The sequence below is a fragment of the Dendropsophus ebraccatus genome, chromosome 10 (assembly GCF_027789765.1).
Source record: "Dendropsophus ebraccatus isolate aDenEbr1 chromosome 10, aDenEbr1.pat, whole genome shotgun sequence".
Classification (NCBI taxonomy): domain Eukaryota; kingdom Metazoa; phylum Chordata; class Amphibia; order Anura; family Hylidae; genus Dendropsophus; species Dendropsophus ebraccatus.
In genome coordinates this window covers 28712716-28737179 of record NC_091463.1, presented here as the reverse complement: position 1 = coordinate 28737179, position 24464 = coordinate 28712716, and the positions used below count along the sequence as shown (strand labels likewise).

Here is a 24464-nt window from a genome sequence, read left to right as displayed (position 1 = left end):
TGGGGTTATTGATGCCTCAATGCCCAGGTCATTTTAGGATATCAGCTTATAATGATCCCATAAGCTGATGTCCCTGTGTCTGCCTCCTCTCCTCTGTCCCCTGCCGCAGTTACAATCTTGTGACAGCGGCAGGGTAGAGAGGGGAGGGGGTATAGCTCACGGCCAAACTTACGGCCAAGCGCCCGGCGCTCGCCCTGTCTTCCGTCCCTCCCCTCGCCAGCCCCAGTAGCCAGGAAACCGGAAGCTTCCGGTTTTCATAGCCACCATCGGGGCTCTGCGGTCAATCACTTCGCAGAACCCTGATGGACACCGGACAGAGGGAGGGAGAATTCTCTTTTAGGAGCCCTATAGATGCTGTGGTCGTGCTGACCGCAGTATCTACAGGGTTAACTCTCAGCACCAGAGCCCGACTCCAGCGCTGAAAGTTGCAGCATCGCTGCAGCATTCAATTTACTGTGGAGCGGTGGAAGGAGGTTAAAGAAGTCAGAGAAAGCAGAGCACCCCCCCCTAAATTTACCTTGTGCACAAGACCTCTCTGAGTAAGGCTATGTTCACACCAAGCATTTTGGGCCACTTTTTAGAACAACTATTTAAAGGGGTACTTCAGTGGGAAAAAAAAATCTTTCAAATCAACTGGTGTAAGAAAGTGGCAGAGATTTGTAATTTACTTCTATTAAAAAAAAAATCTCTAGTCCTCCAGTACTTATCAAGTGCTGTATATCCTACAGGAAGTGGTACTCTTTCCAGTCTGGAGAGCAGGAGAGTTTTTCTTTAGGGATTTGCTACTGCTCTGGACAGTTCCGCTCACAGACAGAGGTGGCAGAGGAGAGCACTGTGTCAAACTGGAATGAAAGCAGCACTTCCTGCAGGACATACAGCAGCTTATAAGTACTGCAAAAATGGAGATTTTTTAATAGAAGTAAATTACAAATCTTTGGCATTTGTAGTACCCATTTAAAGGCTAAAAAAAACTATACAAAGACACTGCAATTATATTATATTATTATTAATTGAGTCTATGGGAATGACTGGTAAATTCAATAAGATTTTACAGTGGTAAAGTTTTACGGCATAAAAAGAAAAAAAAACTGTAGACGAAAAAAATGACGAAAAGCATCTAAACAACAGATGAAAAAAATGGCTAAGTGGAAAAAAAAAACCTAACTTTTTTTTTTTTTTTTTTAAGGCTAAAATTACAGTTCAACATAGCCTGTAGAATGGAGAACGCCTCAGATTCTGGCAGATTAATGGGGTTATCCAGCGCTACAAAAACATGGCCACTTTCCCCCTACTGTTGTCTCCAGATTGGGTGGGGTTTTGAAACTCAGTTCCAAGTAAATGGAGTTTAATTGCAAACCACACCTCAACTGGAGACAACAGTAGGGGGAAAAGTGACCATGTTTTTGTAGCGCTGGATAACCCCTTTAAATCTTTCCTTCATTATGTGGCAACCACCTATTTGAGTGGCTGTGGTGTAATTACTACATTTCCCCTGTAGTGGCCGCTGTGCAGGGAGTACTCAGCTGGTTGCAGCTTCTCTTGGCAGCCATCAGCTGATTGTTGGAGGTTTTGGGAGCTGCTGTATTCTAAAAGGGGATGTGTCTGAGGAGACAATCCTTTTAATAATAAAACTTGCACTTTTCACTGAAACAACTAGAATTTCATGTTATCGCTTCAGTTTAATTAAAGTCTATACAAGTCGTCTGTCGTGCGACCTTGAGCGCTGAAAAGAAAACAAAATGATTTCCGAGTTGCGGTCTTAGGCTGAATAGTATAACAGGTTCATCATAGAATAAAAAAAAAACTTATTCTACTACATACTAATGACTTTTACAATGACTAAAAGTTCAATTAGTGATGCTATGCGAAATATACACTCAAAAACCAAAGACGACTTTATTTTCCACTTGAGACTCCATTCTTGCCTCTCCCATTCTTTAGCTATGTATAGACCCAGAATTGTGCTATTTACAATGTAAATTAATCAATTCACTGCGAGGATTGAAAACAACTTTCTGCCTTCAAATTTCTTTGTGCAACATATTGGACATGACGTCTAAGCTGCTGAAATTGTTGTAGGTGCTGGGGGTCTAATAAGCTTTTGTTTGTGGATTTGTAAAGAAATGGTGATTGCCTTGCAGGAATAGAGCTGTGCTGTGCACTCACAGTACACAAGTATTTTCCTGTAGAGGGAAGACAGCGAGAAGCGCAGTGAGTGCAGTGTATCTGAGAGTTAAAGGGGTTGTCCAGCGAAAAATCTTTTTCTTTCAAATCAACTGGTTTCAGAAAGTTATATAGATTTGTAATTTACTTCTATTCAAAAATCTCAAGTCTTCCCATACTTATCAGCTGCTGTATGTCCTGCTGGAAATGTTATTTTCTTTTCAGTCTGTCACAGTGCTCTTTGCTGCCACCTCTGTCCGAGACAGGAACTGTCCAGAGCAGCAGCAAATCCCCATAGAAAACCTTTCCTACTCTGGACAGTTCCTGTCTCGGACAGAGGTGGCAGCAAAGAGCAGTGTGTCAGACTGAAAAGAAAACATTTCCTGCAGAACATGCAGCAGCTGATAAGTATGGGAAGACTTGAGATCTTCAAATAGAAGTAAATTACAAATCTAGATATCTTTCTGATACCAGTTGATTTGAAAGAAAAAGATTTTCACTGGACAACCCCTTTAAGGCAACCACTGGACTACCAGTTAGTACTAGTACCCCTGTACTGGCTATAGGGTCTTGCGTTGAGAATTGTATATTTATAAATGTAATAAATTTATAAAAAAGAAGAATGCTATGGCTTGCTAGGGAACTAGGAGAAAAAAATAGTTGTTCACTCAACAGTATAGATGAGCGAACCTCGAGCATGATCTGGTGTGTCCGAACCTGAATGCTCTGCATTTGATTATGAGCGGCTGAAGAAGTTGGATGCAGCTATAAGGCTGCCTGGAAAACATGGATACAGTCATAGGCCAGGTTCACACTACTTATAACACCGGTCAGTCTGTAACCCGGCTGGATCACAGAATGACCAGTGTTACTAAAGATCATCCCGGCCGAGATGATCTTCATTTTTGCTGAATCCGGATGCGGCTGTATGGAATCCGTATACTATGTGTAAATTGCAACAACGGCCGTGATTTATACAAAACATATGTTGTGTGAACATGGCCATAGGCTGTCTCCATGTTTTCCAGGACTGCTAGGGCTGCATCCAATTTCTTTAGCCACCAGTAATCAAATGCCACATGCTTGTGTTTGGACACACCCAAGCATGGTTCTACTGGACTCTACTCAACAGCCATCCTAGTTTAGAGACCATGGATGGGACAGGAGACTTAGGGCCCTATTCCATCGGACGATTATTGTTCAGATTATCGTTAAATCGTTCGAATCTAAACGATAATCGTTCGGTTGAAATACAGTTAACGATTAACGACCGAACGAGAAATCGTTGATCGCTTTATAAGACCTGGACCTATTTTTATCGTTGCTCGTTCGCAAATCGTTCGCATTGAATAAGACATCGTTCGGTCGTTCGCAATAGATACGAACGCAATAGCGAATAAATAGCGAAGAAAAAACGATCGCAATTACGATCATAAGTAACGATTATTGTTCCATGGAAATGAGTGAACATTTTCAGGTCTTTCGCAATAGCGGTCGTTTGAAATCGTTAATCGTTAACGATTATGCAAACGATAATCGCCCAGTGGAATAGGGCCCTTAGGGTAGGTTCACACTACGGAACCTGAACGGATTCCGTAGCCCGTACCCATTCACGGCCGCACGCCTTTCCGCCTTTCCACCTGCTCCACAGACACCATTCTATAGGTGGCCCGATTCCACTATCCGCCATAAGAATTGACATGTCAGTTCTTTCGGCCAAATGCGGAATCTGCCCCTGCATACAATGGCGTCTATGGCACAGTCGGAGAGGGACGCGGCTGTGAAAGGGTACGAGCTATGGAATCCGTCGGAAATTCTCTGCTCGGGGTCTGTAGTGTTAACCTACCTACCACAAGCACCTTATCCACTCCATGGCCAGATATAGCCAATAACATTCAGCAGTATGATTGATCATACAATCATCAGGCACACAAGGCAGATGTCTATAGCCAGCACTGAATGTTCCGCACTACACATCAACTAAAGTTAATACGTTGGAAATAAGGTTGTATTGGGGATAACAGATTGCTTTTGGTATCACAACTAAGCTCCATTTACTTTAATGAAACGGAATTGTACTACCAAATAAGAAGGAAAAACAAAAATGGCGCTGTTTGTAAAATAAAGCAGCCATGTTTTTCTAACCCTGAACAACCCCTTTTAAATCCTGCTATAGCGTATCATATGAGATAGATGCAGCTGAGCTGGGATGAAACAAATGTCACTGTGGGAATACTAGAGGTGATTTAGCATTACATGGGCCAAGAAAACAACCAAAGTACTTTTTGAGTATTAGTTACTACTGTACAAACTAGGATTGTTTACTATAGGAATTGTGAATACTGATAAGATATCTCTACTTATAGTTAAAGGGAATCTGCCACTAGGTATATGCCACCTTAAATGAAGACAGCAAAAACTAGTGACAGATATGCTGAACAGATAGAAGTTTTTAGCTGTTCTCCTAATATGCAGGAGAATAGTATTCTTGCCACACCCTCCCCCGCCCTCCAGCTGCTGATTGACAGTTGACTGCCTATACACAGCACGGATAGATAACTGCCAATCAGCAGCTGTTGGGCGGAGTTTTCTGCTTCTCATGAATATCCAGGACTACTTGGCTCATGCACATTATGGAGAGGACTACCTATTGTCCAGGTTATTCAGGAGGATATCTCTGTATCAGCTGAACAGAACAATATAAGTGATATCATCATCTCTGTCACTAGTTTATGCTACCCTTAGATAGGACACCATGTGTCTATGTTACACTAGTGTGAACCCAGCCATATAGTCACAGATTGTCATTGGGAAAAAAATGACCCCATTTAAAGAACTTGGAATAATATCGTTTACTATTTTTTTTTACAGTGCAATATGAAACCTATTCCAATTGTTGCCGATTAGTTTGCTTAGTTATTATGGCAGATTTACTGTTATTACATTCCCTTCCTTTGCTCTGAGGTCTCTCCCCTTCCTGTGCGGCTGTTCTAGAATAGAATCTTCAGTTCTGGTGTCGTCCAACTAAACTTCCCCCTTTCTAGGATGTAAAAGATATAGGGAAGTTCATCCTGCAGAGTTTGGCAGAGCCGTGTAAGACTCCCACACAAGAAGACACATTCTTGAATATACACTAAGGAGTCCAAAGCAGCTGCTCCGTTCTCACACACAAATAGTTAATCTGAGTTGCCAAATTCTTCGGCTAACCTTTTGTTTATTTCTTAATGTAATGTAGATGTGTTGCCAAGTTTGCTGAACATAACTGTATTCTATTGTTAGCATCACAAGGGTCTGGTTTTATTGAGCACACAGATGTTTTTTTTTTTTTTTGCTTATTAAAATGGGACATTAATATTAATAGTCAATCTTTAAGTTAGACTGTAAATTTTTGGTGCCTTGGTGCCTTTACTCTTGCTTTGTTTCATTAGGTAACATTGTCAACTGGGTGGGGCTTCATGGCAGTTGGGCCCCATCTCCCGGCTGGGGTAAGGGCCCAACTGCCATGTAGCCCCGCCTAGGTGACACCATCTACCGATGAAGTTCAGCAATTTTTATACAGGTATATGTAAAATGTGCAGCATCTAAACTTATGTAAAGTGCGGAGAACCACACATAGGGGATGACAGTATCACTTTAAAAGCAATGTGTCATCAGAAAATTACTTATTGTTTAAATTTTTTTTTTATTTTTGGTGACATTTTTTCAAATTTTCCATTTTTTTTCTATTATAAAATAATAATAACTTGTTGTTTAAATAATTTTTTATATGAAACTAACTTTTAAAGAATTTTTGGTGATTTTTTTGTCTAATTTTCAATTTTTTTTATCTATTATAAAATAATCCTGAGATCTTGCAGTTTTCATTCTCACCACTGGGGCAAAAACTAAGATGTGACTTCTTGTTGTGTCTGTGGTGATAAGAGGAGGCTGCTGTAAAGTGATCTGTACAGCACCGCAGTGACATGTGATACCAGGAGACAATAGCAGCTCCCTGTGGAATTAACTTTTGAAAGATCACAGAGTGCGCTCAATGATGTTTCACATTCATCTCAAGGGTACAGAGTCTGTCTATTGTCGTCTATGTCCACGAGTATTGCTGTAAAGCATGTCACTAAATGCTGTTAAGAACTGCCCAGGCAAGATTTTATCCCCAAAAAGCAAAATAAAAAAATTATAGTCAGAAAATAGAAACAGATTAGAATATAAGAACAACTTTTAGTATCTGACTCTAATTGAAAAAAAAAAAAAAAAATAGTCACATGCTCTTTAAAGAGGATGTACCACCCGGTACATCCTCTTTATCCTGAAGCCACGGATCGATCGGCGCCGGCACAGGGAAGCCGGTGCCGCTGTCCGTTTTTCGGACCGCCGCCCGATTCCCGTGCACGGCGCCATTCGATCCAGCGGTACCAGCCGGTGCTGAAGCACTGGAGGCCGGCCGGGCCGCCCCCAGTGGGAGGGAATTCCCTCCCCTGTATGACGCGGCTCCATTCATTCTAAGCGAGCGCGGCACCGGCTTCCCCGTGCTGGCGCCGATCGATCCGTGGCTTCAGGTTAAAGAGGATGTACCGGGTGGTACATGCTCTTTAAGTATGATACGAGTAAGTTGCAGTTTCTGACATGACCACAACAGTATCTATGGTGCGCATGTGAAGCTTTCTAGAGTGCTGCAGTCTTTTCATTGTGTCAAATATTGATGAATCTATGATAGGATAATAATATTTCATCCCTAAAGAACCTCATTAATCACAGTCTGGTACATACAAATACTTATTCTGAGAAAAAAAAACCTCATCAACTCAAATCAACCTGAACGCTTGGCATTTGACATTGACTTTCAGCATCTGAAGAAGTTGGATACCGCCCAGGAAAAGACTATGGCTGTATCCATGTTCTCCAGGACTCCCTAGGGTGGCATCCAACTTCTTGAGCCACTGGGAGTCAAATTCTGAGCCTACAGGCTCGGAGATCATTGCCAAACACAATTCATCATGTTAGCTCAACACTTCTATGTCAGACTCAAGAGAATTCACCACTTCCTGCAGGACATACAGCAGCTGATAAGTACTTTTTTTTTTTTTTTTTTTTAAACAGAAATCCTTTACTAATCTGTATACCTTTCTGGCACCAACACATTTTAACATTTTTCCTGTGGATTTTTTTTATTAGTTGTATTTTTCAGAAAACTGCTTTCTCCCTTTATAGTCAGAAAAAAGAGCTGCTGCAAACAGCAGCTTTCACTCTTGCAGACCAGACCCTTCAAATACAATACATGCATAGCTATGAATGGCAGCATGTGAATTATTTCTCATTGTATAGCCCCAACACATTCTGCAGCGCTGCCACCATTCGCACAGTTACTCTAATTCCGCTATCTCAGACACACACAGGGGCCAATTTCATAGGAAGTCAATGACCTATCAGTTCACTTTTGGACTATGGAAGGAAACCTACACGAACCCAGGAAGACTACACAAACTCCATGTACAAATGTGATCACCCTTTCCTTTCTGCAGATGTGTATTGTAATGTCTTACAAGACAAATTCTATACATTCACCTATCATACTTGATAGGCTGCAACTCACATCCCAACCACTGGGTGGCCACATGTAGACACATATAGCGTTATCATCAATCAACACTATTGCAAAATCTTTTTTTAATTTTTTTAATTATAAACCGGTTATTAGATAAGGTAAGACTCCTGGGTGGATGCTGCCCATTGTTGTCTCTAAGGGCCCTATTCCACCGGACGATTATCGTTAAATCGTTCTAATCTAAACGATAATCGTTCGGTTGAAATGCAGTTAACGATTAACGACCGAACGAGAAATCGTTGATTGCTTTATAAGACCTGGACCTATTTTTATCGTTGCTCGTTCGCAAATCGTTCGCATTGAATAAGACATCGTTCGGTCGTTCGCAATAGATACGAACGCAATAGCGAAGAAAAACGCAATTACGATCATAAGTAACGATTATCGTTCCATGGAAATGAGTAAACGTTTTCAGGTCTTTCGCAATAGCGGTCGTTTGAGATCGTTAATCGTTAACGATTATGCAAACGATAATCGTCCGGTTGGAATAGGGCCCTAAATGAAGGCCCCTTATTCAGTCTCAGCTATAGGTAGCACAATATCCTATATCTTAAATCACAGTTACCACAAGAGATTAGATTAAGCAACCATGTAACCATGTTTCAGGGATGCATGAAGATTCTACACCTTATAGTTTGCATAGCCAGGAATCAGCCATAACATTAAAACCACCTGACTAATTTTGTCACTTTCCATGCAAGTCAATGAGCCTCAGGTTCCCATGACTGTTGCTGATTCACCTCTTGTCCTTCAATGGACAACCAATGCATAGTGGGAACTCCCCATAGGGAGCAGACCATCATTAAATCTGCCTATACATATATATATATATATATATATATATATATATATATATATGTAATCTGTACAATACTGTATATAGTTATTATCCAAAGCAATACTCCATTTATCCATACCCATTACTCATTTGTTATTACTTAGGTACTATGGGTTTTTTTTCATACAATTTTCCATGCAGTATTGTATTTGGTCATCAGTGATGCTCGGCTATTACTCATGGCCCCATACTATTAGATCCTACAGAGCTCTTTGTCAGGTTTCTCTATGTACATATGTGTTCTATACCTTTTATTATACAGAGCACAATGCCACATTGCATTACGATAAAGTTTGTTTAAATGCCTTTTACTTTGTGCTCATATGTAAGAAGTCATCGTTGGATAAATTCAGACATATTGTTCGTGAGGCCAGAAAGAGTTTTTATTTCCTTATCCTTGGCAGTGGATGACCGTGAATCTTGGTACTGTTTACCCACTTATAGGAGGTGGAGATGTGAGAGGACAATGGGGCTTCTAATCCCATACCCCATACTCTATTTTATCATAGAAAAAAATGTGTTAGTATATATGTATATATATATATATATATATATATATATATATATATATATATATATACTGATTGTGCTTATACATAAAGCTTAATTTACCTGACAAAGGTACATGGAGTGTCCATGGCCTTCATTGTAGTGCTATATATCAGTATACCTTTTATTCAACTGTATAGGAGAAGGCGGCAGTTTATGTTTTCCTATACAGAGGTCTACAAAAGCAAAAAACAAAAAACACAGTATGTATATGCACTATACATTTTTTTTTACAGTTTCATTGAATGGATAACATGCATATACGGTAGAACATGACAGTCTTCAGTCTGAAAGATACATTGGGCCAGATTTATTAACCTCTACTACCAGATATATGTATTTTTTTTTAGTTTTTATTTTAAACTAACTCAATTTATGGGACACCAAAACACATTAACAGCATTGTGATTTTTTTTTAAGTGGGGGGGGGGGGGGGGGGGTGCAAAGTGACCAAAAAGTTTAAAAAAAGAAAAGAAACAATAACACAATTCTGTTGTTGATGGTGTCTACCATATAGTATAAATAACATATTTTATCTGGTAAACATTTCTACACATGACCATACCAATAAAATTTTTGCATTTTAGAATTTTTATTTCAAATGTATAAAAAGAGAAGAGAAGTGAAAAAAGTACTAATGGAACTTGTAATAGTCATTGTTCAATCACTTGTACAGTGCACTGCAACACCAATGTATTGCAATGCACTTTTAGGCTGCGTTCACACTACGTATATTTCAGTCAGTATATTTCAGTCAGTATTGCAACCAAAACCAGGAGTGGATTAAAAACACAGAAAGGATCTGTTCACACAATGTTGAAATTGAGTGGATGGCTGCCATATAACAGTAAATAACTGCCATTATTTCAATATAACAGCCGTTGTTTTAAAATAACAGCAAATATTTGCCATTAAATGGCGGCCATCCACTCAATTTCAACATTGTGTGAATAGATCCTTTCTGTGTTTTTAATCCACTCCTGGTTTTGGTTGCAATACTGACTGAAATATACTGACTGAAATATACGTAGTGTGAAAGCAGCTTAAGGGTGGGTTCACACACAAGGGATCCACAGCGGATTTCACACGGATCAGTGTGGGGCAGCGCACTTTTACTTTGTGCTCATATGTAAGAAATCTGTGTTGGATAAATTCAGACACATGGGGGGAGATTTATCAAACATGGTGTAAAGTGAAACTGTCTCAGTTGCCCCTAGCAACCAATCAGATTCCACCTTTCATTCCTCACAGACTCTTTGGAAAATGAAAGGTGGAATCTGATTGGTTGCTAGGGGCAACTGAGCCAGTTTCACTTTACACCATGTTTGATAAATCAACCCCATTGTTCATAAGGCCAGAAAGAGTTTTTATGTCCTTATTTTTGGCAATGAATGACAATAAATTTTGATACTGTTTACCCACTTGTACGTGCACACTATTGAATTCCCTTGGAGACTTCAAGCGGCTCCTTCCGAGCGGCCTCCGCTTGAAGTTCCGCCCGTTCCATAGACTCCAGACTCTGCCGTCCGCCCAAAGAATTGACATATGGAACAGGCGAAACTTCAAGCAGAGGCTGCCCAGCGGAATCCGCTTCAAGTCTCTGCGGAAATTTCGTAGTGTACATGTACCCTCATAGGCTATGGATATATACATATACTATATATGTGTATGCATGGGGCTTAATTCACCGGACGAAGGAGAATATGCCATCAATTGTTTCAGCATGGAACACCCCTTTAAACTTCATGAAAACTGTGAAAAAAACTGCCTTTCTTGGGTGTTTTTGAGATGTAGAACTAAGTTAACTAAGTGACTGTACCAACAGGCCCAGGCTGAAGCACTGGAGGCGGGCCGACCCACCCTTAGTGGGAAGAAACTCCAGCCCCTCCATGACGTCACTCCATTAGAATCAATGGAACCCTATCATAGAGGGGCTGGGGTTTCCTCCCACTAAGGGTGGGTTGGCCGCCTCCAGTGCTTCAGCCTGAGCCTGGTGGTACAGTCACTTTAAATCATAGCCTCAATGTGTTTAATATCCTTTTGTATCAGTTGGCACGGATTCATTAATACTAGAGTTTTCTGTTCTTGCCTTTCTATAGCTGTTCGTGCTGACCGAATGCGAGGAGGGCGCAACAAATTTGGGCCAATGTATAAACGGGATCGTGCCTTAAAGCAGCAGAAAAAAGCCCTTATACGTGCTAATGGTATCAAGCTGGAAACTGTCCCACAGATTGTGTCCCCAGCTCAAAGTGACTACTCCATCCCCACCAACGTCCACACCATCCATCCTGTATCTAAAAATGTGCCATCGAACCCAGCTCCAATGACACCTATCGAATATGATAGAGGCCCATATGGAGCTCCCCCACTAGGAATGGCTATGCCCAACCATGCTCCTCTGTCTGGCTACCACTATTCTTCATTCCAGAGCCGTGCTATCAAATCTGAATACCCAGACCACTATACAAACATACATGAGCCAGCCCCCGCAGGACCTTATGTATATACTGAGACCTATACCAGCACTTCTCCACCAGACATACCTGAAGTGATCCTTAAGCTATTACAACTAGAGCCAGATGAGCCTCAAGTAAAAGCAAGGATATTGTCTTGCCTACAGCAGGAACAGAACAAAAGCCGACACGAGAAACTCAGCATGTTTGGCTTAATGTGCAAGATGGCTGATCAGACTCTCTTCTCCATAGTGGAATGGGCTCGGAGTTGCATCTACTTTAAGGAGTTGGAGGTAATTTTTTTTTTTTTATAAATTGCACCTTGATGTTCTATTTGTTAGTGAAGCCAAAGCCAGAAATGGATTTAAAGGTGACATTTCACACTTTATAAGTCATGAGCATTTAGGATCTGTTTCAAGCTTTGACTTTTAAAAAAACTGCCAAAAAAACCCCTGAATGTGGGAACACACCTGTAGAGGAAGGACACTACAGAAACTGTTTGCAAACTGTTTGCATTGGGTTGTCTTAAAGGGACTGTCTTGTTTTGAGGGGTGCACGTTTAAAGCAACTATAAATTGTCTGTCACCAAAATAAGAAAAAACAGTTTGTCAGACTCTCTTTGGATGGACAGATGGCTGCCTGACACAAGCACTGATCTAGTAGATTGGAGCTTGTTTAAGTAGTGTTTAATATGGCCCAGTTATTGTGCAATTGGGGTTGCATGAATAATTGCTGCATCATTTATGCGGCTCTTACATCAGGGATTGGGAACCTTTAGCCCTCTAGCGGTTGCAAAACTACAAATCCCATCATGCCTGGACAGCCGAAGCTAAAGCTTCAGCTGTCCACGCATGATGGCAATAGTAGTTTTGCAACCGCTGGAGGGCCGTAGGTTCCACTTACCTGCCTTACATGGTTATTGGCTGTACAGCCAAAATTTGCTGTTTATAGGGCCTATCTTAGGGTCCTATTACACTGAGCGATTTTTAACGACTAACGATAAATGATCGCAAACGAGATTGATTATCGTTAAACTGAAATCATTCACCATATTACACAGAACGATAATCGTTTATTACGATCGTTACTATGATCGCTATTGCAATCGTTACTATGATCGTTTATTCCTTCTGATCCCAGAAAAACAATGAAAAATGTGCAATTACACTGAACGATTAGTGAAAAAACTCGAAACTTGAGCGAACGAACGTGAAATTACAGCGAACGATTAGCGAACGATTAACGATAATTTTAGGTTCAGATCTAAATAAATGATCAACGATTTTTCAATTGTTGCCTGCAATTACACAGATCGATTTTTGTTTAAATTCAAACGATTTAACGATTTTTCACACAATAATCGTCCCGTGTAATAGGGCCCTTAGCAATCAGCCAAAGAACGAATAGACATGGTGGCTTCCAGTCATGCTTGCCATGCCCTCCCAGGCCAGCTTGGTTGACACCCTAAGTTTAGGGAGAAGCGCTGTTTAAAGTTGCTTTTGCAGTGGTTATGGCAGTGAAAGCAGCATAAGAAACTGTCAAGTACCAGGGAAATAACAGATATTTAAGGACAACAGGAAGATTGTATGTAGAGATGAGGGAATCATTGAAAAATTTGTTTTGCAACGTTCAAAAATTTTTACCGCAGACTTCACAAACCGAAATTAACAAATCAATATATTTCTGTCCGCGCTTCCGTGGAGTCCTACTCTTTGTCTTCATCCACATGCTTAACGGATCACTGGCAATGGCGCTGTCCGTTCTCAGCTAGGGTCCTTTTACACGCACAGATAAATCGCTTAATTACTCACTTAGCGATCAAAAAGTGATGATTTTTTTAAAAAGATAAATCTCTATTTTTTTTTTTTGCAAATTTTGTCATCAGATTTAGCAAACGTTTGCTTTGTCAACGTGTAGGTCTCTCAATTTACTCTGACTTCCACCTACACTCCTGTAATGGGTTAATGTGAAGTCCTATTGGGGACAGTGACTAATGCAAGTGACAATTATCCATACAGGGTTGCAAAAATATATTGGCACTATATTGGCGGGCAAGATAAATAAATACATAAATAATAATAATAATAATAATAATAAATATAATAATAATGTTCTTGCCATAAGAAAATACTGACATACCCCAGAAACAGGACTATAATACCATTAGAAGTCAATGAGAATTGATTTATTACACAGTCAATGGTTCCTCTGATAAACAAACCTGCATATACACACAGCATTTCAGGTATTTTTTTCTTTAAAGTTTCTTTAATGTTAAAGTGATTATTCAAGCCTATAAAAATTATGCCCTATCCTCAGAATGAAACATCATTGTTTAATTAACAGGAATCCTACAATGGGGATCCCAGACTTTGACTCCAAATGGGGGTGTTACATTCAGGAGGCAGCCCTGTGAGGATATTGAGACAAATGTAAACCCACTTGGACCCAGCGGGGGGATAATTCCTCTCGAAACGTACCAAGTGCAGGTGTAGACAGTGGTATATAAGGCCGGGTTTACATATGTCCGGCGGTGCGGCGGCGTTTCCCTCCGGCGCAGGAGAAAAGCGCCGGAGGGAAACGCATCTTTGAACTGATCCCATTGTTTTCAATGGGATCGTTCAAAATGTGCGGCGGGAAATAGTGGCCGCCGCATCGCCGGACCGTCGGTGCGTTAGGACGCATCTTGCAGCGTCCTGGCGGACCGCCGCTCCGGTGATGCGGCGCCGCACCAATACAATGGAATAGAGCGCCGGATGCCTCGCCGGGCAGGACGCATGTCGTTCGGCTCTGGCATCCGGCGTTCAGGCAAACAGTACACAAAATAAACATATATCTCCCCCTGTGTGCTCTCCCCCTCCCCTATAGTCCCCCCTTGGTCCCCCAGTAGTATATCACCCCCCCTGTTTCTCCTCCAGTAGTATATAGCCCCCCTGTTGCCCCCCCAGTAATATTTAGCTTCCCTGTGTGCTCTCCCCCAATTAGTATACAGCATTGCTGTGCGCTCTCCCCCAATAGTATATAGCCCCCCATGTGCGCTCTCCCCCTCCCATATAGCCCCCCTGTGCGCTCTCCCCCTCCCATATAGCCCCCCTGTGCACTCTCCCCCTCCCATATAGCCCCCCTGTGCGCTCTTCTCTTGTAGTATATAGCCCCCCTGTGAGCTCCCCCAATTTAGTATATAGCCCCCGTGCGCTCCCCCGCAAATCCCATTGAAAATGACAGGAAAACATACTGGGGAAAAAAATTTCAACTGATGAGCGCAACTTGTGATAACTGATGACAACTGATGGAAACTGATGGCAACTGATGGTTTTTAATGAAAAGACGGATAGAAAAACTGATGACAACTGATGCATTTTTGGCATCAGTTGTGACATCAGTTGTGGTCAGTTTTTAGGCAAAAAACGCAACTGATGCCAACTTATATATGTAAACCCAGCCTAAGTTCTCAGCATGACCAACTGCGCAGTGTGCATGGCAGTATATGTAACACACCGAGTGGTTGGTCACACTGAGTACAGTTGATCTAACCTCGGAAAATCCTAGGTTCAATCGAACTCGAACATACTCGAACCTTCCGCATTAGATTGTTGATGCCTTCCCGGTCCGTGGGGAAGGAGTTGAGTGCCCGAGTACCTCCTGGAATTCCGGGATTCAGCCTAGGTACCTCTCGGGAAAGTACATTTGAGCACAGACTCTCCAATAAAACTGGCAAAATTAGCGCATGACATTTTCTTGGCTCAAAGCAGCCCATCTCCGTGCGTGAGCTCTTCCTGCACATGCACATCAATGAGCGCTATGATTATGCATATATGAATATGCATGGTGGGCGGTAATGAAAGAAGCGGCTGGGTGGTCTGAGGGGGGTACTCTGGGCAGATGAGTAACACCCCAGTGCTTCTAAGGACCCGATTAGCATATTTGCTCTTATCAATCTGCTCCAAAATGGTGGGTCAACTGGAAAAAGAAGGACAGAGCTACTAAGGGTGCTTTTACACAGAAAGACTTATCTGACAGATTTTTGAAGCCAAAGCCAGTAATGGATTTGAGAAGAGAAATCTTAATCTTTCCTTTGTGACCTGTTCTCTGTTTATAATCTGTTTCTGGCTTTGGCTTCAAAAATCCATCAGATAAATCTCTTTTTGAGGTAGACAGCTGCAGGGGGATGTCAGCATGTTCGTTTGCACGACCCTGCTGACAGTTCCCCTTTAAGCCTAAAATGTTTGCTCATTATAAGCATAGTGATACCAAATATGTATAGATTGTTTTTTTGTTTTATGTAACAATTCATTTTGAATGAAGAAAATATGTAATATTATTATTTGGGAGTAGAGTGGGGGTATTTTTTAAAATTATATTTTAACTTTTTTTCTTTTTTAATTTGCATCTAGTTGTATATAACAGTTCCTACACATTATCTATACGTTCCCTTCATCCACTCTACAATTCCAACTTGATTGCCATTCTGTGAATACATACAGTACGTCTCCCCACACTCACCCTTTATTTCTGGATCTATACTCGCCCATTCAGATGCACAGACATGTGCAGCATATTTATGTAGGTTGTTCACTGCAGAGGCGGTAGGTTTGTGTGACACTGAGGGAGATCAACAAGAATGTGTGCGGCAGAATGTTTACACCTACAAACCGGTGCATGTGTCAGACAGATTGAATGGAGATGTGCGGCATGCTCACAGATAACAAAACACAATTCACCTGAAAAGATAAAAAATCAAAAAGGATAAATGAGCAGAAATGTCTGTTCTTTATATTATCTGTAAACTGCTGGGAGTAAGAGAACCCTCACGTGAATTGTGGTTAGTCAATAATTGTAGCATGTCCTGAATCAGCTAATAGATGTATCACACTGTGTAAGGGTATGCCCACACTATGGAATCCCGGCGGATCACCTGCCGCTGGTCCCATAGGCTTCATTCTATGGTTTGGCAGATCTTGATCATTCTTCGCGGCTTATGGCAGCCTAAGGGTATGTTCCCACCACGGAATACCAGCGTAAATTTAATGTGGAGGCCCCGCGGCCACCTATCACATTGACTCAATCAATTCTTTGGGCAGATGGTGGATTGGGCTTGAGAATATTATTGAGTCAATGGGACAGGCAGAACTTCAAGCAGAGTCCGCCCCGCGGCCTCCCCTTGAAATTTCTGCTGGTATTCCATAGTGGGAACATACCTTAAAGGGGTAGTCCACCCAAAAAAAATTTCTTTCAAATCAACTGGTGCCATAAAGTGCCAGAGATTTGTAATTCACTTCTATTAAAAAATCTTAAGTCTTCCAGTACTTATTAGCTGCTGTGTGTCCAGCAGGAAGTGGTGTTTTCTTTCCTGTCTGACCCCGTGCTCTCTGTTGCCTCCTCTGTCCATGTCAGGAACTGTCCAAAGCAGGAGCAAATCCCCATAGAAAACCTCTCCTGCTCTCCAGACTGGAAATAATACAACTTCCTGTTGGGCATACAGCAGCTGATAAGTACTGGAAGGCTTGAGATTTTTTAATAGAAGTAAATTACAAATCTCTGGCACTTCATGGTAGCAGTTGATATGAAAGAAAAAATTTTTTGGTGGACTACCCCTTTAAGGCCATTTTTTTGGCCGTTTTATGGCAGTCTTTTTGGACAGCCATCATTTTGAGGCAAATATATGGCCGTATTATGCAAATTCTGGCTGTTATTTGCACAATACAGTCATATTTTTGACTGTAAAACTGCCAAAAAAGACATTGCAATAACATAGCCTAAAGCTGCTTTTGCACAGTGCCCCTTTTGCCACAGGTTTGAAGCTTAAACCAGGGGTTTTGGATCATAATGGATCACATAAGAAACAGATGTTTCCTCTTTTTATTTTTTATTTTTAAATCCATTTCACACCAAAAAAAAAGAGAGATTTATCTGACAGTTTTTATAAGTCAAAGCCAGGAATAGACTATAGACAGAGAACAGGTCCTTAAGGACAGACTGTTTTAAATGCATTGCTTGCTTTGGCTCCAAAAATCTGTCAGATAAATCCCTCTGTGTAAAGGCACCCTAACAGTAACTTCTGTTCTTTATATCATCTAGTTCATGTGTTCTATATATACTGTCAACACTATTGAACTTATGGGAGGTTGGGGTGCTGAAGTTTTTCGAGGCGGTAAAGTCCTCTTTAAGGGTTTTTATTATTGTTCTAGAAAGGAGAGAGTGTTTTTCCATCCCTAAATAATCCTGCAAACCATGAGAAATCAGACTAGCTGCTTTTCCATACGTAGAGGTCTGAATGTTTCCCAAAACATGCTTCCAGTATCTCCAGGTGCTGCAGTCTGTGTATGAAGTCTGTTGGTAGGAGGCATGTGAGGTAGTAGAGCTGTTAAAGGGGTTATCCAGTGAAAATTTTTTTATTTCAAATCAACTGGTTTTAGAAAGTTATACAGATTTATAAATTACTTCTATTTAAAAATTTCCAGTCTTCCCATACTTATCAGCTGCTGTATGTGTGTTGTTCTCTTTTTAGTCTGACACAGTGCTCTCTGCTGACATCTCTGTCCGAGACAGGAACTGTCCAGAGCAGGAAAGGTTTTCTATGGAAATTTGCTGCTGCTTCTCTGGACAGTTCCTGTCTCAGACAGAGGTGGCAGCAGAGAGCACAGGGTAAGAGTGAAGAGAAAGCATTTCCTGCAGCAGCTGATAAGTATTAGAAGACTTGAGATCTTTAAGTAGAAGTAAATTACAAATCTATATAACAAATCAAAAGTCAGTATCTGAGTTTTCATCATTCTACGACCACAAACAGGTAAACAATTGTGGATTTTAAAACCCATGATAAATTGATAAAAAGAACAGACCCTCTTTCCTATGTCGGCCACACTATGTTGATACACGTCTTCAGATACATAGTACGGCTCTGCACAATAGAAAAGAGGCAAAAAACTTGCATTGTCTTCTGTTGATAAGCAAATTTTTCCATACAGACAGAAAGACATGAATCTCGGAATCCATGGTGTAAATTGCTTGTCACATGGCATTAAAGGCAAACCATAAGCCATGTATTTTCGCTTTTACCACTGATTCATATTGAGAGGCAGAGCCCAGTCAGTCCAGACCGGGGCCGACGCAATGACAGGACACAAGTAAGGTGACAAAACAATTTAGTTTGTCTGGGTTGAGGTAATGATTTAGTATTTATTATCACCCACAGGGTCCAGGTGTCAAAGCAATAACTAGTCCTGGGAGCTCTGAGTGTCACCCAGGAGATATAATTGAAAGATGGGACATTGAGAAATTGTGGATGAGGCTATTCCATGCACAGTCGATCGATAGTGGTCATGTACGGGCACATTTGGGAACGACATTAGGGAATTGGCCGGTTGATCTTACCGTTTTATGGTTGATTTTCCTTTCTGTAAAGTTATACTCAGATTTACAGTGTTGTACTTTAATAGCTGAACCATCAATTTCTCATGTAGTTAATCTGCTTCATCTTTTTACCAGACCGAAGACTTCAGATGACTTCTGACTAGGCAAGAAGTGGCGAGAGCCTGTAAAGTTACTGCAGAAAATCCAACAAACTTTCATTTAACTATTTTTATTAATTTGCTGTGAATGACCAATCTAATGACATATGTTTGTTTCTACCTAATTCGCCTAAAGTGGTTGCAATACTAGTGCTTCCACCTTATCGGGGTGCCCCTCTCCCTGATGCTGATAGTGGCATGTCAGTACCATTCTCCCAGTGCCATGCTGCTGGCAGACATTGTTACTGTCACCACCCAGTGCCAACAGGTGCTTCCTCCATTCTCTGTGTGTCCCTCCATACTACTACTCCTTCTGCAGTTTCTTGTACCTCCTGTTGGGTGCACATGTGTTGTCTCAGCATATTAAAGTATCAGCATAAACACCCAACATCCAGACCAAGGGATATGGTTCCTTGTCTTCATGTTGAAGATGGTCTGCTTAGTTTGCGTTTTTACAGTATGTATGACCTTTACCTAACTTCTTGATTCAACTTCTGGATTTTCTTCCTGTACCATATCAACACTCCCATATTTCACCAGGTCTATTAACTTTCTTCCAATTCTACCCATTACGACTACACCAGTTTGCCACCAGCCTCTGACCTAAGGGCCAGTTCACACGGAGCAAAATCGATGGAATCCCGCAGTGGAACTCTCAGTCGCGGAATTCCGCCTACCTCAGTCTCACACAGTTTGTCTACTGGAGGGCTCTCCGCGCAAAGAATTCTACCGATTTTCCTCCGTGTGAACTTTCCCTCACTCTGACCTAGGTTTGCCTTACCGTTTAGTGCCTCACACCTGTGTCACCTTGTTTGCTACCCGCACAAAAACCACTCTTCCTGATCCTGAAGAGGGATGGTTGGTGAAACCAAGGGGATGCTTATATTCTCCTCTTGAGTGTGTCCTCAAGTCATCAAGAGTTACATAGTACAGTGTGTCAACATATCTTACAGGTAACAGTGGTATTCTCATCAGGGCCGTTTCCAGGTTTTCAGCCCCCTGAGGCAAACCTGAGCTGTCGCCCCCCCCCCCCCCCCCGGAGGAACTTACCAGAGCACAGGGCAACAGCGCTCCTGTTTTCCAGTGACCACAGCTGAGTAGCTCCATGGCGGACGGCTGTGGCGCACGCACGCAACCAATCAGGAACAAGTCTACCGGGTGATTTCGGACAGGGTACCCCGCGGTACATGGGGATGCTGGGGAGCACTAGCGGCAAGATGTGTGGTGTTAAACTTAACTAAAATGACAGCGGGGAAGATCTTGACGCCCCCTGCAGGGGTGCAGAATCTGCTGCCTGAGGCGGAGTACTCATTCCGCCTCATGGCAGAAGCGGCTCTGATTCTCATCTTAGACAGTTATAGCATGTATCACAAATAGGTTATAAATATTGCATCTCTAGAACTTCAACTTAAAGGAACTCAATCAGTATCAGTAGATAGATTATACAATGCTGATTCTGAATCTTCAATTTATACCCTTCTACTTACTTGTATTTCTTTTGTTATAAACTGAAAACCATGGAGTCTAACTCGTCCTCTCCATCATATTCTTTAGCTAAGTAATCCCCTCTATGCAGCAACATACCCAGTTTGTAGGTTTACAGCGGGGAATGCAAAATGATAGAATTTCCACAATTGCTAACTCTGTCCAAAGCAGGAAAGGTTTTCTATGGAGTTTTGATACTGCTTTCCAGTCACAGACAGAGGTGGCAGCAGGGAGCAATGTGTCAGACTGGAAAGAATATACAATTTTCACAACTGAGAATTACTGAAAGACTGAAGATTTTTAAAAAGAAGTAAATTACAAATTTATATAATCTATATTTGGCCGCCCCGGTGCCTGCCCAGTGCCATGACCCACTCATGGACCCTCGCTGACAGTCTTCATATTTCCCCTACTGCTATGTCACGACCTAGCTGATGCATGCCCTGTTCTGCCAGTCAGTGACTAGGGCAGGACACCACTGACAGTCACGGACTTCTCCTTTAAAGCATGTAAAACTGATCAAATAAATTCTTACTTATAACACTTTGATTTTTATAAAATTGCACAGACAGTAATGAGCTTATACTGTAACTGGTAGTTTTGGGCATGCACACTGCAGGGTGAATGGTGGACAGCCTGCTTATGAATACGCTGCACTGTGAATGGTCCTGTCATTTATCTTACCTGACATAGTGACAGAAGTTTATTTTCTGTGCTTCACACACTTAAAGGGCTTCTATGTGTATACAGGAGTGATGAGTGACAGCTGCAAGTGCAAACACTCCACACAAGAGCACATCCCGAGGCTAGGCAGGTTCTTCATTGCTGGAGGATTAAATGCAAGTCAGGCATAGAGAATATTGACCCATTCTGATCACACTAGGAAAACATAGTAACAACAGAAATCATTACCTCTAGACAAGGTAAACAGTAAGAGAGTCTACATTATATGTATATGATTGTAACTTTATGCTGACATTATATACATAGCAGTGTCATCTGTTTCTGTCCTGTCCTGTTGGTATCTGTTGGGCTGGTATATGGTCAATATATCTTCTATTCTGTATAAGTGCATGGGAACCTATGGCTATAATAAGGGTCTATTCACACATCAGTATATTTTCCGCTCCGCTGATCTGAGTCCGCTATTTTTCATCAGCAATCCACAAATTTCCATCTGTATTGCATCAAATGAAAAGACTTGGTTAATAATAATCTAGTCACTATTTTCAGATTGCAGATTAATATTTTTGCAGATCGCATCCTCAAAAATACAGATCCCATAGGGTAAAGATGTGTGAATGGGGCTATTGAAATACATTGATCCTATTTTCAGTCCGCAATTGCGAACGTGCGAATAGGGCTTTAGGGTGGTATTACATGGGACGTTTATCGTTCGAAAAATCGTTAGATTGTTCGGATGTGAACGATAACCGTTTAGTGTAATAGCAGAAAACGATTAAGCGACCAACGAGAAATCGTTGGTCATTTGATAGAATTTGGACCTATTTTTATTGTTGATTGTTTGCAAATCGTTCACATGTAATAAGACGTCGTTTGGTCTTTCGCAGTAGTGACAAACACAGTAGCGACGACAGGATGACCGCAAGAACGATCATAAGTAACGATCATTGGTCTGTGTAATTGGGTGAACGATTTCAGGTTGTTCGCCATAGCAGTTGTTTGAGATCGTTTATTGTTAATCGTCAAAAAATCGCTTCATGGAATAGTCTTAGTCTTCTTCATCCTCTGGCAGCTGGATGGTCCTCTAGTGCAGGGATTCTTAGATGTTTTCTAATGAAACCTTCCTTGGTAGACCAAAGTGATGCCTGGGCCTCACCATCTATGGTGGAAGTCCATGCAAAAATTTGAAATATTGTTCAGCCTTTTATTTGTCTCCTAAACTCTATATGGTCTTTCCCTAAAAATAAGACAGGGTCTTATATTATTTTATGCCCTGAAAGATGGGTTAGGGCTAAAGATAAGCACAAGTCGAGCATGCACATTCGAATACCGGTGGCTGAAGAAGTTGTGTGCAGCCTCAGGGAGTCCGGGAAAACATGGATACAGCTATATATAGACTGTATTCATGTCTTCCCTGATTCCATAGGGCTGAATCCAACTTTTTCAGCCACCGTTTTCCAAATACCGAATGACTGCACTCACATGCTTAAGTTGGGCTCATCTCTAGTCAGCGCTTATTTTTAGAAGCTGTCTTGTTTTTTTCACCAAGAAAAGCAGACACCCCCAAAAGAATTAAACTCACCAGACCACCTTAAACCCAAAACAATTAGATTTGGCAAGTAGCAACCAGGGCCGTATTAGCAGCTGCTGCTTTCCTAGGCACTAAACCTGCAGACGCCCCATCTTCACTCAACAATTAGCATCATGATTTTCTAGTTTCTGAACATCATATTGATATCTGATCAGTCTTAGGCCGCGTTCCCACATTTACTGTACGTCACCACATGCAGCCGAAACCATAGGTGTATGGCCAATAATCCTGGTAACAGCACATGACTACTGGGGAAGAAGTGGGAGCATGGTTTCGGCCACATGCATTTCTCTACATGTAGAAACATTGTCTAAATCACATTATTCATGGGTTTTAACGACTTAAAACATAAACAAATTTCCACATTGAATCAATAATTAGAGCCGTCTGCATATTGTCTGAAGGAATTTTCACCACAGGATTGGTAGATTGTTGGTAATAGCTCCAGATGTCACATTTACCACCGCCACACCAGACCTGACCAATACCACCACGTCCCCCCCCAAAAAAAAGACACCAGATTTCACTGGCAAGTATGAATGGGAGGTGGGGACTACCTGTTCCCTGGTGCTGCCCCCCTGCAAGGAGCTGCCCTTGCACCAGACCATGGGTGCCTAGTGGTAAATACGGCCCTGGTAGCAATGGTGAATGGGCTCTCACAGACAGACCTGCATGTCGTGTCACCTCAATGGAACAGGATAGAGACCACAACACTTGGGCATGGAGAGATACCAGTGGGACTACCCAATCTGTGTGTGAGAGACCAGCACTAGCCAGCCCTTATTGTAGTGAGGTCTTTTGGGGGTGCAGTTCTTTTGGGGTTGTCTGCATTTCTTGAATTATTTTAATTTTTTTTTTAAATAAACTGTAACTAGGGTTTATATTTCACGCATATACAAAAATCCTGAAAAATCATGTTAGGCCTTATTTTTGGGGAAACACGGCAAGATTAAATTAAGTACAGAAGGAGTCAACAATTTTGGTAATTCTGAGACTGCTACAGCCGAGAAACGACCGTGAAGCCTATAGCTTTTGTAGAAACTGCCCAGTTGGGCCTCATCAACTATGCAAGGTGACCATGTCTGAAGAAGAGGCAGTAACCCAATGACACGTCCAATGTCTAAATTACAGATACCAGTACTAACCTATTTAATGGAATTATTATGTATACATTTACATTCAGATCTCACATTGGCCTTTACTGGTGTAGTCCCTAAGCGGACTAACACACTATAAGCCAATACACTACCCTCTATAAGCTAATGAATACTAATAGTTGGACTGCATAGAAAAAAAGAAGTGATCGTTTAACCCAATGAACCAGCTTGCATGTGAAATTCTCCAGAGTCAGCAGAAGGTCTTCGATTTTCTTTTTTACACAAGAGAGTTTGGCAGTGTTATGGGTTTTTTTGTGCAACACCAACTAAGATACTCTCTCCACTCCCTCTCCATGCTAAATGCTGTCATTGTTACTTGGACACTCGGTGAATTTAAAGTGTATCTTGTCTTGCTGCCTTGGACTGCATTGTAAGGCACTGGGATGCGGAACACGCACAAAAAGCAGTAATATGAGCAATAAAAAAGACACTCCAAG

General features: G+C 41.5%; 1 protein-coding gene across 2 annotated transcripts in view; it reads left to right on the top strand.

Annotated features, from left to right (window-relative positions):
• Positions 1-24464, top strand: part of NR5A1 (nuclear receptor subfamily 5 group A member 1) — a 127833-nt gene that overhangs the window by 51450 nt on the left and 51919 nt on the right. For both annotated transcript variants that reach the window (XM_069985876.1, XM_069985875.1), the window contains exon 4: positions 11249-11895. In XM_069985876.1, coding sequence (XP_069841977.1) covers positions 11249-11895 — 647 coding nt within the window. The remainder of the gene's footprint in view (positions 1-11248; positions 11896-24464) is intronic.